An 18,045-nucleotide genomic window follows, 5' to 3' on the forward strand; every position below is an offset into this window, starting at 1 on the left:
CCCTATACCACGGCAGCCCTAACGCATCTGCAAAGCCATTAAAAGTAAACCCTATGTATATGTTTGAACAGAGTCATTGAAGACTAACATATCCAGAGGTCTTTTCCATGTTTTACCGTAAATACCCGTACGTATCAAAAAAGTAGTGGTCTACCTACGAAAGCAAAATTCCCTCTATCCCGATGGATGCGGATAAGGATGGGCTTATCTCATTACTCCGAGCCTCGAGATTTATTTTTCTCCTCCAGCTTCCAAAGCTTACCTCTTCCGGCAGAGGTGACGCTCGTGGTGGTTGACAGCAACGCAAAACCGTTGAAAATGAAATTCAGATCGAAGTCCACCCCCTTTTCATAGGCTAAATTTCGAGTGATTTTGGCCTTGAAAATCACTACCTATTCTCCGCGGCCCTCAAGAGTTTCAATTTTGTTTCTGAAGCATACGTTTCGGAAAAATAATTTATGAGAAACCTTATCCCTCCACAAACAGCATGAAGTCTGTTAAGTCAGCCATTATTTCAATTATTACGGACATTTAATTTTAAAAATTTATTTTTAAAAAGCTTTAAAACAGTTGTTACTAAACGCGAAGTTTACTAAGGGATAGTATTATTTTCAGTGGCTCAAAGACTTCGAAGCCCAGCCTATTACTGACGTGAGAGCACACAAGAGCATGTCAGAGCATGCGCAAACCGACCCGGTTAGCGATGTTGAGGGTTGGAGGGGTATATAGGGAGTGGGGTGGGAGTAGTAGGGGAGGGAGAATGAGAGGAAGTTGCAGTCGGGGTGGCCAAGAGGGGGAGTCAGCTGTGATCATTCCCCTCAGTCGGAATACGTTCTCCTAAGCGAGCGTGTCTGCGGAACCGTACTCCTCGCGCCGCTTGATACCGGCGCATCGAACGCGCACTGACTGACTTCTCGGCGAAGGGCTCTCCATCCGTTGACGCTATTCGACCCGAACCTACGGATTGTGGTTACTCCCAGCGCGTAAAACCAGAGTGTCACTCAGATCACCGAGTTTCGTCGACCCCCAGTACTCGTCTTCGTTTTTGGTGTTGGTTCTACCTTTGGGTTATCAGAACACGCATCGCCGTGAAAGTTTTTTGTTGTTCGAGTGTGGTGACGTATCGTCGGGAGTATATGCCTCTACTCGCGAGGATTTCTTAAGGCTGTGGTCGCTGCCGTTTGGCTTTTGGTGTTTTAGATATATCGTTCGATCATTGCCTGGTTTTGTTTTAGTTTGTGCTTTGGCTTGTCACGGACGCTACGAAGGCTCCATTGTCTAACTTCCGCGGTTTAATTGGGATAACAGTTTTTTTAAAGTGCACATGGAAATAACCAGCTCTTTTACTTATATGTAACCAATTCACATAATCGCAGGTGTATTTCACAAGTTGTCTTGTTTGGAATTGAGTGATTAAGTTTTTTTTTAGTTATCTCTTTTCTTTGAGATCAGTGTTGTTGTGCCGATAGGATGCTTATCGAGGAATCCCACCTACTTAGAATATAGTGTTTTGGTTCCCGAAGGAAAAATACAATCTGCTCTTGGTTTCATTAAAACCGGTCGCAATGGCCCACAGACCGCAGCATAACCATTGTGCCGCGGGCTCTCTCCTTCTCACCTGGATTCGTCTGTGTCTCTTCGCCGTCGTCCTCTCCGTCCTGGGAGTTGTGCCGGCGACCGCGAGCAGATCGAATGACTTCGAGAACCACGTGGGATTCTACCACGAGACGCCGTGCTGCGGACAACATCACTTCAGACATCACAGAGGTGAGTAGCGCCCGACACGCGGTTTTCACTGCCCCATTTCTTTTCGATTCCTTGGTGTTTACATACTACACGGCTTGTTTTACGTTCCAAGGAAATGGGATTTTTCGCGAAGGTTCTCATTAACTCTGATGTATAAGTATTTCAAATTCTGCTCTGCTACTAGAAGTCGCTGGTTGACGTGTGACGCAAACATTAGTTTAAACCATGTTTGCATAATATTGTGCCCTGATAGGTAAATTAATCTTGCATAATAAACATTTGTCGACAAGGGATCCAGAAGGAATGATTTATGAATCTCAATGGCCAATTAATCATAATTATTCACTAGACTAGTGGAGAAAGTGCATGATAAATTCGGGTACTGAAGGTCAATAAGGTTATAATGAGTGCGCTAATGAACGCAGAGTTTGTGACATTTCCATCAGTGCGGAATGGGTCATACTGTTTCTTTATAATTATTTATTTTTATCGTGTATTATTTTTTTTAATAAACGGGTCTTACTCTCAATTCGGAGGCAAGAGACAATGAGGGGTCATTTAAGGTTTTGAGAAGACAATTCAAGCGCCGTTTTCTTGTTACCTGCTATATTCATTAGCAATGATTTCAGTCGGGATTGTGCACGGCCTATTTTGTTCTCATTAATATCTAGATATGGAAAACAAACTCTATTAAGAGTTGCTCGTTGCCTATTAACTTCCTAATTAAACGAGTAATTGGTATCTCCAAGCCTTAATAGCGTTTCAAGGTGAATGGTTCTCTTTAAATTCCTGCGGGGAATACTCGTGGTGGGAATTATTTTATCATCATTCGCTTTTGCAAACTTTTGTTAAGTATCTATTTTGTTTCTTTCTGGGGATTGAGGCATTTTAACGATTCTTTAATTCTCACATTTGAAATGTATTGGAACACTTTTTATTGCATGAAGTACTCTCTACCACATTTTGAAATTCTCAAATATACTCTAAATAACCACACTAAATTATATTGTTCTAATTGGTTTTTAAAGCATCAAGTATATATTTATTTGTGGGATTCTACACACATATCTTGCAAAATGGTGAATAAATGAGTGAGATACTTATATTTGGTTTCAAATTTCATCGTAACTGTGACATCTCTATGCTACTTTAACATACCACGCCTGAGAAATGGCATTTACTTAAGAAGGTTTAAATCTACATAATACCCTGATAGCCACCTCTAGGGTGTTTGGCAGGGGTGATCAATCACCAGCATGCAATTGGACTCCCACATGCACACCACAGTTACGAAAAACGTCACACATACTAACAAATTATACTACCACATGCTGTTAGAAATAATATTTTTTATTTATTTTCATTGCCCCATAAATATTTACGGCCTTTTACAATGGAGAATAATTAACTATTAGCAATGAAGGACATTCACACCCACCCATGCCCTGGATAAGGGTAATTTATCCAGGCGGGAATCGAACCCGAGACCTTCGGTTTGGCAGGCGAGGACTTTACCCCGCCGCAACCGAAATAAAATTCTGAATATTGCATTAAGGTACACATCACTTAGTAGGCTGCACATCAAACCATCTAATTTATTTGCTAGTTCCAACGCTGCCTTTATAATCTCTTATTGATTGTGGAAAAAAAGACATTCTGAATCTGTCTGCTCTACAGTCAACACCTCTTATTTTATTTACATGATCTGATCCTCCGAAGTACGTTGGCGTTCGTATAATATGGCTAACTTCTTAAGAAAAGACACAGCTCTTGAATTTATTCAAAAGGTTTAGTCTATTTTTCAATCGACGGTATGACAGAGATTCCCCTCCGAGTTTATCTAAGAAGTTTTTTAAACTAACAAGACTATCGTAACGACTACAGGTCTACTTGTGGTGAATGTGATTTAAGCTTCCGTCTGGGTGCATTTTTTCTATATTCTTGTGCAGAAATAGGCATTGAAGTTTATATTTTAAAACATTTGTGAGCATCGGACAAGTAATAAGAATCAGTACAACTGTCTTTTGCGTAAGCCTCATTCCCTTAGATTCCGAGTGTGCATTTGAAGCTCACTTACACTCGTGGGCGCGGTAGTGTTGTAACACGTTGGTTACCAGCTAGTATATATGTTTTAAAAATTCACCAATTATCCGTCTGATTTCCCCCAGTATGATGTTAGTATGTAGGTAATACTCTTCGTAGGTGGACCAGCAACATTAGAATAAACAGCTGGCGTAACATTCACGCTGATTTTTTTTTTAATTCTTTTACTTTTCTTATGAAAGGCGTTTGACGGAATCTTTCGCATCCTTAATATTGAAAGCTTCGAAAAAGGCGTTGATCGCTTCACTTAATGTTCTCCTGAATATCCCCGTAGCGAACGCTCGAGATAAGAGAAAACTGATTTGTGAGCGCTCGCTGCTGCGCACTCCGCTGCCTCCCTCCTCAGTCTCGCTTCTCGGCCGAAGGCTCGGCAAAGCGTTTTCCACCTGCGAGTATAGATGAGGCGTCGCGTCGTTGATGGAGCTGTTGATGGGACAGGTCATTACTGTTGTTGCGATGCTCTTTCCTTGGTCAGGTCTTTGGATAAGAGGCAAAGGGAAGTGGAGAAGGACTGTTTGAGAATCGTTTGGAGGACACTCTAGCACGTAAGAATGAGTGGTACTGAACACGTTAAAGCAGCGGCTGATCCTCAATTTCGGATAAAAACTGAATGCCACAATGATCAATAATATGTAACGCAGTGGCGTAGCCAGGATGGGGGAGTCCGGGGGGACCCCCCCCCTCCCCCGAAATATAAAAACACAATTATTTTCCTTTATAAAAAAAACTAAATATTGAAAAATCGTTAATTTACTAAATATTTCTTTAACAAATGAAGTTTTTCGATTATGGAAAGCGTTAAAATTAGTTTAGAACCCATCATTTAGTACCCCGTTTTTTAAAACATTTTCCCCCCTGGTTTTGGACGAAACGAAATTCCTGCCTACGCCTCTGATGTAAGGGTATGACTGATGCTGCTAGTCTCGCTGATTGATCTGTTGAAGTTTTCTTATAGATAAAACTAATACTTTTAAAGTTCATTTCTATCTACCCACGTTCCACGTTTTCGGAATTAAATACCAACATATTTTAAGATCATTGTATGATTCTCCCGGCGTCAGTGCTCAATAATTTTACTAATTTTATTATATTTTACAGTTACTCCCTTTCCATGTGATAAGTCAATCTTTAAAAAATGACCAGTTAGTGTTTGTAACGCAAAAATAGCACATTTTGTTTGTCAGAAGTGGAAGCATATTTTATTGATGAATGAATTCAAAGGGTGATGGATTCCATAGTAAAAATAACCCCTGTCCGTATTTATTTTTTCCAATCACCGGATTTAAACTAACGAGATTTTATTGTTCGCTCTGATTTATTCTCTTTGGGGATTCAGTAGCATCTAGATAAAGTAAAATAGTCAATAGCGGCCAGGAAACGTAGCCTAGACTGTACTGTGTGTACTAGTGGATAAGAGGATGGAATGCGAGCATGTTTACCAGAGGTCCATCCGAGAGTGCGTGTTATTGCGTGACTCTTTGCGCGTGTCAAACCCCTTTATCACCTACTGCACGGGCGAGCGCTTGTTCTCGTCGCACCGTACACCCGCATTCTCATCGAAAGCCACTCTAAATAATTCATCAGAGCATGTAAAAACTATTCTCGGGATACCGCGCGGCTAAGATTATATGAGAGCGCCAAACAAAGGACAGCAAAGGCATTTCCGACTTGGTCAACCGGAAAAATCACCCATAGTCGAGCATAGCCTGGATTAGGACCATAAAATACGGTGGGATGACACCTGAGTTTTATGGTGATCAAATCAATTCTGGGATCGTTTAACCAAAGAGGCTATTGAAATAAGACTTGAGAATAAGAATGTAAACAGAGACACCGGATTTTCGATCAGCGGCTCATGAAATAGAACCCTTAAAAGAGTTATGCTTGCCAGAGCTAAGTCTATGTTGGTCCACGGTCCTCCGCGACAACAATCGGGAATCGACCCATCCGGCCCCTCCTAATGCTAAGCTTCAACGGTCACTTCAAATTTTCTGTCAGTAGCGGCGAGAATGGGTAGCGAGTCGGTACCCGAAACGTCGGCGCTCTCATATAATCTTACCCGCCCGGCATCCCGAGAAGAGTTTTTACATTCATCAGAATGTTTCAAAGAATGGACACTATCTGCTGCGCTCATCCATGTATATACCATTTAAAGGTCGACATAACATTTTCAGTTTGAAATTCACCCCAATAAATTTCTCTGAACTTTTTCTTATTAATTTATCCTATGAATGTATGATGATGCGACGGAGAGTTTCCTATTATTTTTTTATTGCCTAAATCGAAAGATTATTACTCCTGGAGTACGTATTTCACGCTTTCAGATTTTTAATGACAATATCCTTTTTTCACGATTAAATGAAAAGTGAAAATTTTCAAGGTTTTATAACGTGGTATCAGCCCTCAAAGGCGAGGCTTTGAGCGCTGATACCACGCAGTATGCTAGCGGGTAGCAGAGTACCCTGCTAGCAGGTAGCGCTTGGCTTAAATAAGGATTATTTATAGGTACCTTATCAAACGAAGGAAACTTTCCGACCTTAGGCAGTTTAAATAGGTGATTAGTAAGACGTTTCCCTGAGCTCAGTGCCTCATGCATTCATTGGTAATCTCAGGCGATGTAAAACTCCTTTCTACTCGTAAGTATATAAACTAGGTCCTTGTGACGTCACGTGGAGTGGCATCGCATGAGCGCCAATCTTGCCGTTTTCAAATGCAGTTAAAATTGACCATTTCCATTCGTCTAAACTGGGAATTCTAAAACCAAATAATTTTTATATCATGAATACACTAATGGCGGGTAACGAATCGCAATCAATGTCTTTCGTTTTCTTTGATGAAGGAAATTACTACATTCATTTTGTAATCGAAGATGGAACCATCAGGGAATGAGGCTGTGTGGTTAATGAAGTGTCTCCCTGCAGCATGTTCCGGATATCCTCTGTATAACAGGCTCATTGATTATAAATATGTATTTGACTATGGCGGGTGTCGCAAGAATTCTTCAGAACATCAAATTTAACATGTTGAGTCTAGATGAAAACTACGCAGTCGCTACCCCTACTCATTACTACGAGGGAGAGAAACATAGAAAAATCACGGTTTGAAATATTCAAGCGATCGCAGGCGACGCGACACTGATTGTGAGCCATACATGGCTAATGGTTGATTCAGTCGAAAGTATTTCATAAATGTAATATTACACTATCCATTTCACACTTTTTCAAATCTAACATTTCACAGATTTATTACGTTTGAGCCATTTAGAGTTATCTTCCCTTTTGAAGTTATAATTTCACAAAGCGTTGTGCGGTAATGAATATAATACGCCTTATTTTTTACGATTTTTTAACTTAACGACCGAAATAAAAATTATCGGTAGGAACGCATAAGTCTGTAACGAAGAATTAGATCCTTACGAATTACGTAGATATAACTAAACTAGCTGACCCGGCGAACTTCGTACCGCCTAACAATCAATGAACTTACAGTTTACTTACACCATTTATAAATCAGGAGCGGCTGTATCGTTTTTAATCATGTTTAATTTATTATAATAAAATAAGGGTACAAATTCAATAAAACTACGTAAATGAGTACCAAAATTGCTTGTCAGAAAGACATTTTATTTATTGAATCTACATAGGGTGAATCGGAGCACGTTTACGCGGATTTTTTCAACAAATTTTCTTACGTTTTAGCTTAAGAAATTTTGGGCATTGTGGTTTAATAAAGCAGTTCATGAAATAGTAATTATACGCATTCAGTTGTTGGCTATTTGCGTTATTAGCTGTAAAAAAATGTTTTTAGGTCCAAGTCTGTTGCATACACTTGGCCCATTCAGGGGGCAGGTTGACACGACCCCAGACCGACGCTTGACTGATGCTCAAAATCGTGCAAGAAAAGCCCCTATGAAGCAGCATTCGCATTAAATGACTTAAGGCGCGCCAGTTTTAGTATCTCTGTTTGGAAAAAATGCACTGCGTAAACGTACTGCATGCGTAAACGCACCACGGTGAGCCCTACACATTCGGGTTTAATGTCTTGCGTCAAGCACCTTCTGAGAAACAACAGTTTTTGTTTTGTTATCAGGCGCAAGATGAAGCGGATGAAGCTAAATAAATATAGCGAAGCAAAGCAGTGACGCAGCGAGGGGAGGTTTTGGGGGATAACCCCCCCCCCCCCCCAAGAGCTTATAGAATTTCTTTATGAAAGATTTTGTTATTAATATTAGGGGGACGGATGACTAACAAACAAAACATATTTAACTATTCACACAGCCGCAAAACCCACTATTTTGAACTGTTTATCTATTTTGTAAAATGTCTGAGGGAAGTGCCCCCACACTTCCCGCTTACCTTAGCGAGTTTTCTATACCCTACAGACCCGTGGTATTACCTGCGCCCAAAACCCCCTATCCTAGCTACGCACTTGAATCGAAGGAAGAAATACAGAGGATGGTTTATCGACTCGTGAACATAGCAAGCTAAATTGACCATGAGAAAATCATGGGTTTTCATTAGCACATGAGCACAAACAACACAAAAACTGAAAGAATGACCATGCGATTTTTTAATCGTTATCACGAATGCAACACGAATTGTAAATTGAATACGTTTTAGCTCAAAAGGGCATATGAGTTGAGATCATGGAATCTACGGAATGAGGACTTCCTAACCTTTGAATTTTCCTTTGAGTAAAATTGCGTGAATCACATTCATCACCAATTTTTTTAATGACCAAACACGTTCCGTTGGATAGTTATGGTTGGTTAAGGCTTCGAAAGATCATGAGCACAGAAACTACATTTTTCTGTAAATCGTGCCTTGGTAAGCCAGGTACGTCCAAGGACTTAAAATATTCAAATAGATAGTTGGTGATTTCGTCTTCGTTTGTTACACATTTAAAAGATTCGAATCCATGCAGAGTACGAACTATTTGAATTTACCTCGTTTTAGTCATCCACATCTTCGTTCTTGCTCGCTAAATCAACCATCTTTGATTCTTTTGGTAATCAATCATATTCTGGAACTCTTTGTTGATGAGCAAACTACTCGATTCCTCGACAGGAACACGGACATTAACTTTTGTCAACAATTGCTTGGAGATTTGTTTACAAACACGGTAGTGAAGTGTCAACTCGAGCTGGGCCACGGCTGGGCTTACAATTAGCTCGAATTAAATTTTAAAATGTAATTTCAATTTAATTAATGTTTTGAATATATTTAGTAATTAAAATGTTATATTGTTACTAAATTCAGTTATTAAAGTGGTAAAAACAAAACAAATTATTTAATTTGTAGTTTTGACCGACTTATCAATTGTTGTGTTACTATAACTCCTAAATGCATGTCCATAGGAAAGAGATGAATTTTTTGTGTGAAATTATCCTTTTTTTAATGGCCTATATGTTAACCCCGCCTGTGACGAATCCAAAGAACCAAATCTCATTGAAATCGGTGCAGCCGTTCTCGAGTTATAAGTGTTCTAACTAACACGATTTTCGACTTTCTTTTATATATATAGATTACCAATGAATATAGCCTTCAAGAAAGCCATTTTTTTAACACTAATCTTTAGAGGATGGGATACTTTTGAAAGTTTTCATGTTAATGTTGAGTACACCGTCTCCCGGTTGAACTTCCTGTATACATCAAACAATGGCGTGACGGGAGCTCTCTTATCACCTTAGCTACCGTCCATCACTATTATTCATGCATCCGCTGACGCCGCTCGGGGCGAATATGGGAGCAGTCCACCTCTCTAGATATTGGGTGACTGTGCAAGATGAGGCCCCCGGAACACGTTTCCTTCCGTTCGTGATTAATAATAGCTTTTATGGGGCGGAGCTACGAATCACTGGTGCCATTTCAGTCTCATACATTTTTCGGATTAAATTTCTTCCCGTTTCCAGATTTCTATCATATGTTCTTCTCATAATTTTGACATTTCCTTCCCATGTAATCGCCCGATCACTTCCAGGCTGTATTTGATTTTAATGCAAATTAATTTAACTGTCTACGTGTTTTCCTTGTCACGCCATGACCCAAACTTGGTTTTCATACCGGCGCAAAACTTGGTAAGTTCTTTAGCAATTTTGCTAGATTACAATCAGTTGAGTGTACCACCTGCCATAATGAAGTCACGAAACTAATAGTATGGAAGTGGATTTTTTGCTTCATTTTTATTCTACGTAAGGTTTTATATACTAAATGTTTTTTTTCTCGTGCATTAGAGATTGGGAAGCTCTTACTATGAGAATACACCTGCTCTAAATTTAAGTGAAAAAGTTTTTTTACTCCGTGACCTATAGCTGGAGGAGTTTCAGTTCAGTCCAGATTTTTTTATGATAATAGGGTGGTTTCCCATTATTTTTTTATTGCCTAAATCGAAAGATTATTACTCATGGAGTACGTTATTTCACGCTTTTAGATTTTTAAATGACGATATCAATTTTTCGCGATTAAATGAAAAGTGAAAATTTTCAAGCGCGCGAAAACGCGACGGATAAGTATGAATGCCGGGAAAACTCCCGTGTGACGTCGTTCTGGTTCCCGCTGCCGCAAGTGAGTTGACCTTGGGCCGAGGCTCTGAGCGCTGATACGACGCAGGATGCTGGCAGGTAGCAGAGTACCATGCTAGCAGGTAGCGCTTGGCTTAAATAAGGATTATTAATACCATATCAAACGAAGAAAACTTATAGCTGAGTATTCATAGTTTCGTGGGCTCTTGCTCGTTGTTCAAGATGGGAATCCCTCGTAAAGAGTATTGAGACTCTTGCTATGATGAAAATACTTATCAAAGCCATATATTTCTTGATCCTGGTAATTTTAGGCTTTATTCGAGTCTAATTTTCCTGGAGTAACTAGTGTTGCCGCGAGACGAGACCTTTAGGTATAATTCGAGACGAGACCACTTTTTTACGAGACGAGACGATACTACATCCACGAGACTCTCGAAAGTCTCGAAATACAGAAATATGTCCTTAAATGGTATTTGGTATAGCTTTAACCCTAAAACTGTCCTTCTGTTAAGACGAAGACGAACGTTAACGTTTTCGTTAAGCATTTAATTTGAAATATAATTCAACAACAACTTTTCGATAAATTATCTAACTATAAAAAAGAATTTTTATGGCTGACATTCACTGGATGTCTGAGCAGAACAGTGACTCACTCATATCCCTTGGCAACCAAGTTTTTGCTATTTCTTCTATCAATCAACTTAACCGAACTTTGTCGAGAGAATAATTCCTTTGTCTTATTTTTCTAGCCAAAAGTCCATTTTATCAAAAAGTCCATACTGAATCATCCGATCGGCATTTATTCATCTGCCATTAATTCTAACTCCATTCATCATATTTTATCCAGGAACACCAGTTAGCGAAGGGAAATCCTAGCAGCATGCAGTACATTCTAAAAGGGGCCTGAAACCTCTAGGAAAAAAAGCAGACTTGTGCGAAATTTCTGAGAGGAAAAATCATTCGCCCTGTTCGGGATTTGAACTCAGATCCCTCGATTTGCGGCCAAATTACTAAATACTCCAATTTACTTAGTTATTTTTATTTCAATCCAATAAAATATTCATAGTGAATTCATGCCTTCAGATTTTTTTTCAATGCTTCGGTGATGTTCCGTTTTAAACCAGCGAGTTGAAGGATATAGTCTTAAAAATCAACACCTTTATTCAACTGTTCTATCTTGAAAACTGTTGCCCATTCTGCTTGTGAGACATTGGGCGCTGGGGCGCTGATCGCGTCCCTTCTCCCTCTCCTGTCCCACGCTTAGGCCTAATACAGCAACGAGTTCGTGTGAATCTCCCTCGTGAGATGAGCCCACGGTGGCAACCTCAAGTGCGACCGTGCATGTATCAGTATGTTTAGGGGAAAACTACGGATCATGCGACATTCCATTTTTTCCCTAGTCCCCTCATCCCAAAGCCCCCAGTTCCGTCGCGAAACACGATATCCCCGCAGGGACACCCCAATTCATTCATCGAGAAAAAATATTACATTACAATTTTTGGGTATAGTTACACATCTCTCCCTCATGTTTTTTTTTTGACAAAGGGTACCGTGGGAATCAGTGCCAAGTAGTTCTCCCAGGACTGGAAGTAGGGAAGGAAGCGATGTTGGAGAGGGGAAGTTGCGCACGCACAGCACAAATATTCTCTATTTTTCCTCGCATAGATCGCGAAATCCTTGGTACACCTTAGTAGTTCAGTGAATGCTTGGTTGGTTTGTGAGAGAGTTTCATCCTCTTTGAATTCTTAATATGAAACGTGTTTACAGAAGCGGTTTGCAGAAAAGAAATGAGAAGAAGAAAAACCTCTTTTCGCATATATATCTCAAAAAACTTCAGTGCTTGGCTGAACAAGAAAAGTGGATCCTATATAGATTTACTACGCAATGAGAGTTAAAATACAGATTCAGTTACGTTGGAAAATTCGTATTTTCATTTTAATAGTTTAAAAAATACCGTCTTGTGACGCGCTTCGAGTGAACTTTCCGGGCGGTTCTTTCTTCTCTCTATAATTTCATTTATTTTTTTAGTTCGTTTTGTACGTGTATTTTAATTTTTTGTGCGCTTAGCTTCTATTATCAGTATACGTATTGCGCCAAATGCAAACAAAGAAAAGAAACGATCTACTATTTCACAACCTACAGTGATACGCCTTATACAAAAGGCGGATTTGACTTTTGACGAAAGGCCGGGGACCGGGGGGTCTGAGGAATTCCCCCCTGCTTTTTTGAGATTTTAAGGCTCAAAAACGGCATTTTTTGGCAAATTATTTGATAAATAAAGACACTACCGTGCACATGTTGTAGGCCGTTATGTTAGTAAATGTTTTATGGTGGTCATCTACATCTGCATACTGCCGCGCAAGCTGCCTCAATAGGCGTGTGGCGGGGGATGTCAGAACACCCGCCGTATTCATATGTAAATGAAATGCTCTAACGAAATTACGCCTAGGAATTATTAAAGTCCTTTGTCGTGCATGGGAGATAAGATAACTGCCAGTAACCAAGGGAGAAGGTACCTAGGTGAGTCTCTACTACTTTTAACACACGGTTCAACGTTCAGAAAAATGATTGTCGTAGTAAAAATAATAGCTGCCATCAAAGACTGTGGATCAAACGAATCGTTATGAAAAAAAAACATGCAGTGCAAGATATTCTTTCCGGTCCAAAATTTCCATTGGTTATTCTTCCTTTGGAGTCACAATCAGACGGCCGTTCATATTAGAATGTATTTCTCATGATTATTTGATTAATATTTTTCGTCACAACATGCGTTTTACCTTTTACAGGTCCAAAATCTCTCAACTTTGAAAGGAAAAATCTTCCAAACAGATCCAAGTTCAATTCATTAAGTTCTCAGAGTTGTATGAACGATAATTCAATGCGAATCATGGGGGTAATTGAATATTAATAACTATTATTTTAATACAGGTATGTCAGTTTATAAAAAATAAAAATAAAATATTTACCTATTTTCCGTAACAGGTTGAGTCGTTTCCCATAAACTATCTTCAAATACAATCGTGATAAGGCTAGAGAATTTCGTCTTGACTTCACCATATACTCAATACTACAAAATGCAATCATAGGCTAGGTGCTAGATCTTCTCCTTTTCCACATATTTTACTTTGAATTCATTTTCGCTTCACCAGTTTTTTTCATTCTTTTTCTTTAGGCGCGGCATTACGTACATCCTATTTTGCTTAGACTTTCATACATCTCTTACACAACTTCATTCTTTCTTGGGGAATGCAATTGGGGTCCTATCGTGATAATCCCGCCTTCAAACTCGATCCCTCAACTCGAGAAACTTGCTCACTTAACCGCTAAATTAACGCCGCGTACAGCCGGGAGCAGGCGCAATGGGAGAGGTGAACGCCGAGAGAGGAAAGAAGCTTTGACCGAGAAGTTCCATCGGTGGCGTCAAGTTTTCATCGTAAATCTCACTCCGTCGTTCTATGGGATTGTGATGGTGAGCTACGTGGGCGTGGGCGAACTTCTTACTGGTTTTATTTATGCGATGGGAGTTAAGGGGACCTGAGGTGATTGGCCATTGTGGGAGGAGGACTAAGGAGAGCAGAAATGAAGATGGGAAAGAGATTTCGCATCTTGAAAGGGTGCTGACGATGCTAATGGCAGGCATTGAGGAAAACGACGAAGACTGGTGGGTGGAGGTGAAGTAGGAGTTGTAGCGAAATGAAATGGATTAACTTTTCCTTATAAAGACTTTTTAAAGACTAATGGTTTCATTGCAAATATTATTTTGAACACTGTTTAAACTATTTATAATCGACGTGGAAGAATTTCACTTCGGCAAATTTATGTCTAAATATAGTGATGTTTCTTTCCCAGTCCTGTCTACATGTGTCGACTCGTTGTCGAGCCCTCCAAAAGGCCTGCGGCCTCTTGCCTTGTCACCCTGGCAGGCCTTACACTTTTGTCTGCCATTTTTTTAAAGCAATACAGTGGAACCCCGATCTATCGTTCCCGCATTCATCGTTCGCCGTTCCTGGTCCCAAATAAAGTTCCATAAAGACGATTTAATTTTTTCCCGCATCCATCGTTCCCCGAAGTATCGTTCTCCCATATTGATCGTTTGACGATCGCAATCCCGTCGTATAATTTTCCCGCATACATCGCTTGACGAAAATGAGACGATGTGTTTATAACGTGTTATTTGTAGCTAATAATGACAGATACATAGTTTAAATCTTCCCCAGGAGATCGAAATACTATAGGGAAAACCGAGTGCCGTGGAAAGTTACATTAGCGCATTTCCCAAGATCCGCTATCCCCCTGAATTCAGCACTCGCCTCCCCCCCTCTGAAGCTTTCATCTTCTCCGAAACAAAAAGAATGTCCCAGCTCGCGCAGGGATCGTATTACGAAGACCTAAGCTTCGAAAAAAATATCGAGTTACACGAGAACAGTAGAATCGTGTTTCACGCCTCTCCGTTTCTCGCCCACTGAATTTTTTCAGCCTATGAATCACCTACTAGTCCAAAAGGTGTCTAACAATGAATTTCGGCAAATGGTATTATACATTTATTAGATTTAAATATTAGTAATGTGCACGTAATTCGAAAAAGAATGATACCAAACACGACCTATTTCTAATGTTATTTAACCATTTTAAGCAAGGAAATAGTTGGAATAATACGATAGTTATTTCTGGCGAATCTCGATATCCTTGCATCTGATTGTGAGCTTCTCGGCAGTTGATGCGGCTTTTTTTCGAAAACAGGGCATCAGGTTACGATTTACGAGTTATGCTGCAAGTCTCACTTGTCAGAGTTGCTAACGAAGCGATGTCTTATCCGGATATCTTGTTTCTCCCTACTAGCAATCCGAATTCATCTGCTCATATGGCGCTACGCTCATTAGAAAAGAATGGGTAAGTTGCCTTATCTTTAGGACAAAAAATTTCATGGCGCAGTCATATGGTAATGCTTCATCCTCTGCAGTAAGCTCAGCTTACGCCGTACGCGATACTATTAGTGCCGAACTTAACCTAGCACGAGTGGTTCCTTGCGTTCCAGGGTGGGTTTACTTCAAACTAGCGAGTGTTTTCCGTGTGGGTTTATTAAAGTCAGGTTTAATTTTTATAAGTTTTATTTTTATTCGTCTTCGGACCATGGCCCTTCCGAAGAAACAAGTGAGAACTTTAAAAGATGGACTGAAAATAATCGAAGACGAAGGAAAGAATCCGGGCTAGAAGCGCGTGAATAGTGCAGAGCGCCTCGGGTTGTCCGCTAGCACATGACGGCAGGGGTGGGGGTCGAGCGAGATACGGCGAAAATACCTGTAAAAGTGGGATGTAGCCAAGGAAGTGGGATGAAGGGTGTGCCGCTGACGATTATCGCAACATTGTTAACGCTTTACACATTGCCTCAATCGTATTAAACATTTAATTGTTAGAAAGGAACATTCCAAATAATAAACTACTTTTGGCCTTTTTGATCCATCTCACAACCAATCACTGTGTCGGCAAAAGTGGCTATTTTAGGCATAACATGCACATTGCTCTCGTAAATACGTATACTTACTTGAAATGGCAATTGATGGATAAGAAATTTTAAATCAGACAGAAATCCATAATAGCAATGAAAATGCCGAGTGGAGTGCTAACATTTTTTTTAGCAAGGTGGCGTGTTCCTTTAGTATATTTGAAGGAGATATAAGTCGATATTAACAATATGACCTAAGTGGAACGATGAAGTAATAAAATTCCTCTCATCAGCTAAAATGTGTTTGAATCCATTAATAAATATCATTATTCGCAAAAATCCAGCGTTTCCTGGGACATAGGTAACCTGGTCAAACATTCCCGCATTGATCGTTTTCCCGCATTCATCGTTTCTTTCATCCACCCCCCTGAAAAACGATAGATCGAGGTTCCACTGTATTTCCACTTTCAAATAAAACGAGCGCATGTTATATAGGTTTAAAGATGAAAATAAATGTCCATAGAAGAGCAGATTTTTTTCTGAGGGACTAAAAAATTAAAAGAAATTTTTCGAGTATGACTGACAATGAGTCTCTAAATTGTTCGCTTCAAATACAAAAAACGTTTAAAGCATGGTCCACATAACTCTCAATTGATACTTTATTTCTTCTTATTTATTTATACAATGAACTACATTTAATTAAGCATTTAAGCATTACATAAAGCGAGTAAACACAGCAAAAAATATGGCTAGAAATACCCCTTTGTGATCTAACTCATCGCAATTTGGATTCATATGGAGGACTGAATATTTATGTTACTTTTACCGTACAAGTGTAATAACTATAGTTCGATAAATGCTATCAACATGGTACCCATCTGTTCGAAAGTCCCTACGTAGCGTGAGCATATGAAAGTTTTTCCACCCAGAAAAACATTGTTCTAATAGAAAATCATAAAATTGGGGGTTCAGTGTAGGTTTTCTCAATATAAATATAAAAAAATCGGAGATGACATGTACCTGCGTAGAATATTGAACACGGATCCCCACGCGTAATAACGGATTATCGACCTGGGTAATCGATTGTCATGATAAATATTAAAAACACGTTTTTAATTAATTTTCACATTGCTCAACCAAATTCTTGAAATATGAATAAGGTGTTATTGCAGTTTCGCTTCGTAAGCTTAAGAGAGGATGATACAATAGAATTACGTAGGAACTGGATATCAATATCTAGTGCAAATGCGCAAAGTGGAGATCCTTAGCATTGGGGCTAGTATGACGAATTTTACCGAAATATTTATCATTATCGTGAATGATACAACTTCAGGAATACCTCTTTTTGGAGTTTATACAATTTGGGATACACAAACATCTCCTTTCAGCTTTAATATCCAATAAAATGCGCAATAAAACCATCTGCTGAGTAGCAGATGACAACTTTTGAAGAACAAGACATTATAAACATCATGATTTCGAAGATGTTTACAGCTAAATAACTTAGTCTCTCGGTGAAATTTATTTTCGTGAGACAAATAATTGAATAATAAATACCTATAAGTGCACTTATCCTCCCATTTTCTATTATTCACTACCTATGAGGCACCAGCTCACAGATATAATTGCACATTAAAAATGATGTCAACAGAAAAAAGATCGTAAAAAAGTAATACGTCATCCTCATTACAAAAAATGAGTATTTACATTTATGAGTATATTACATTTTCACCTACCTATCTTTTAAGAAACGTTTGTTTAGAAATCTTTCTACTGCAATCGGCAAGAAGACAGGAACTACGGTCAACAGGACGATTCATCTTTTAAGGCTAAACATTAAGGTCACATAGTGTAAATCTTTGCCAATCTAAAGAATCTCAGCGCCGTAGAATTGTAACTACATCCCTTATTTCCCAAAATCCACTTCCCCCACCCTTCTTCAGTCCTCAGTCCACCCCTCTAAAGTTTCCCTCCCCTCCATAGCCCCCTACAAGTCATTACTCGCTCCGGTCTCATGTTACGAAGACCATAAACCGTTCGAAATAAAATATAAAGTTACAGGAGTACAATAGAAAAGTGTCACCACTCCCCCTTTCTCGCTAACTGACTTTTTTCAGCCAACCTTCTTCACCGTCCCAGTTTCTGGAGGCCAAAAAAATGAGTCACCTATTGCGCCCAAAACTGTCTACCCATTACTTTCGGCAAATGATGAGGTATCTTGATTGAATTGAAA

At 39.5% G+C, this 18,045-nt stretch overlaps 1 protein-coding gene across 1 annotated transcript in view; it reads left to right on the forward strand.

Annotated features, from left to right (window-relative positions):
* Nucleotides 1–837: 837 nt before the first annotated feature.
* The window catches only part of LOC124154635 (semaphorin-2A-like), a 578,813-nt gene continuing 561,605 nt past the window's right edge, over nucleotides 838–18,045 (forward strand). Inside the window, exon 1 of the mRNA XM_046528477.1 lies at nucleotides 838–1,767. Within this exon, the coding sequence (XP_046384433.1) occupies nucleotides 1,566–1,767 (202 nt within the window). The 5' untranslated portion in view covers nucleotides 838–1,565. The remainder of the gene's footprint in view (nucleotides 1,768–18,045) is intronic.

This window comes from Ischnura elegans, chromosome 2 (genome assembly GCF_921293095.1).
Source record: "Ischnura elegans chromosome 2, ioIscEleg1.1, whole genome shotgun sequence".
Classification (NCBI taxonomy): domain Eukaryota; kingdom Metazoa; phylum Arthropoda; class Insecta; order Odonata; family Coenagrionidae; genus Ischnura; species Ischnura elegans.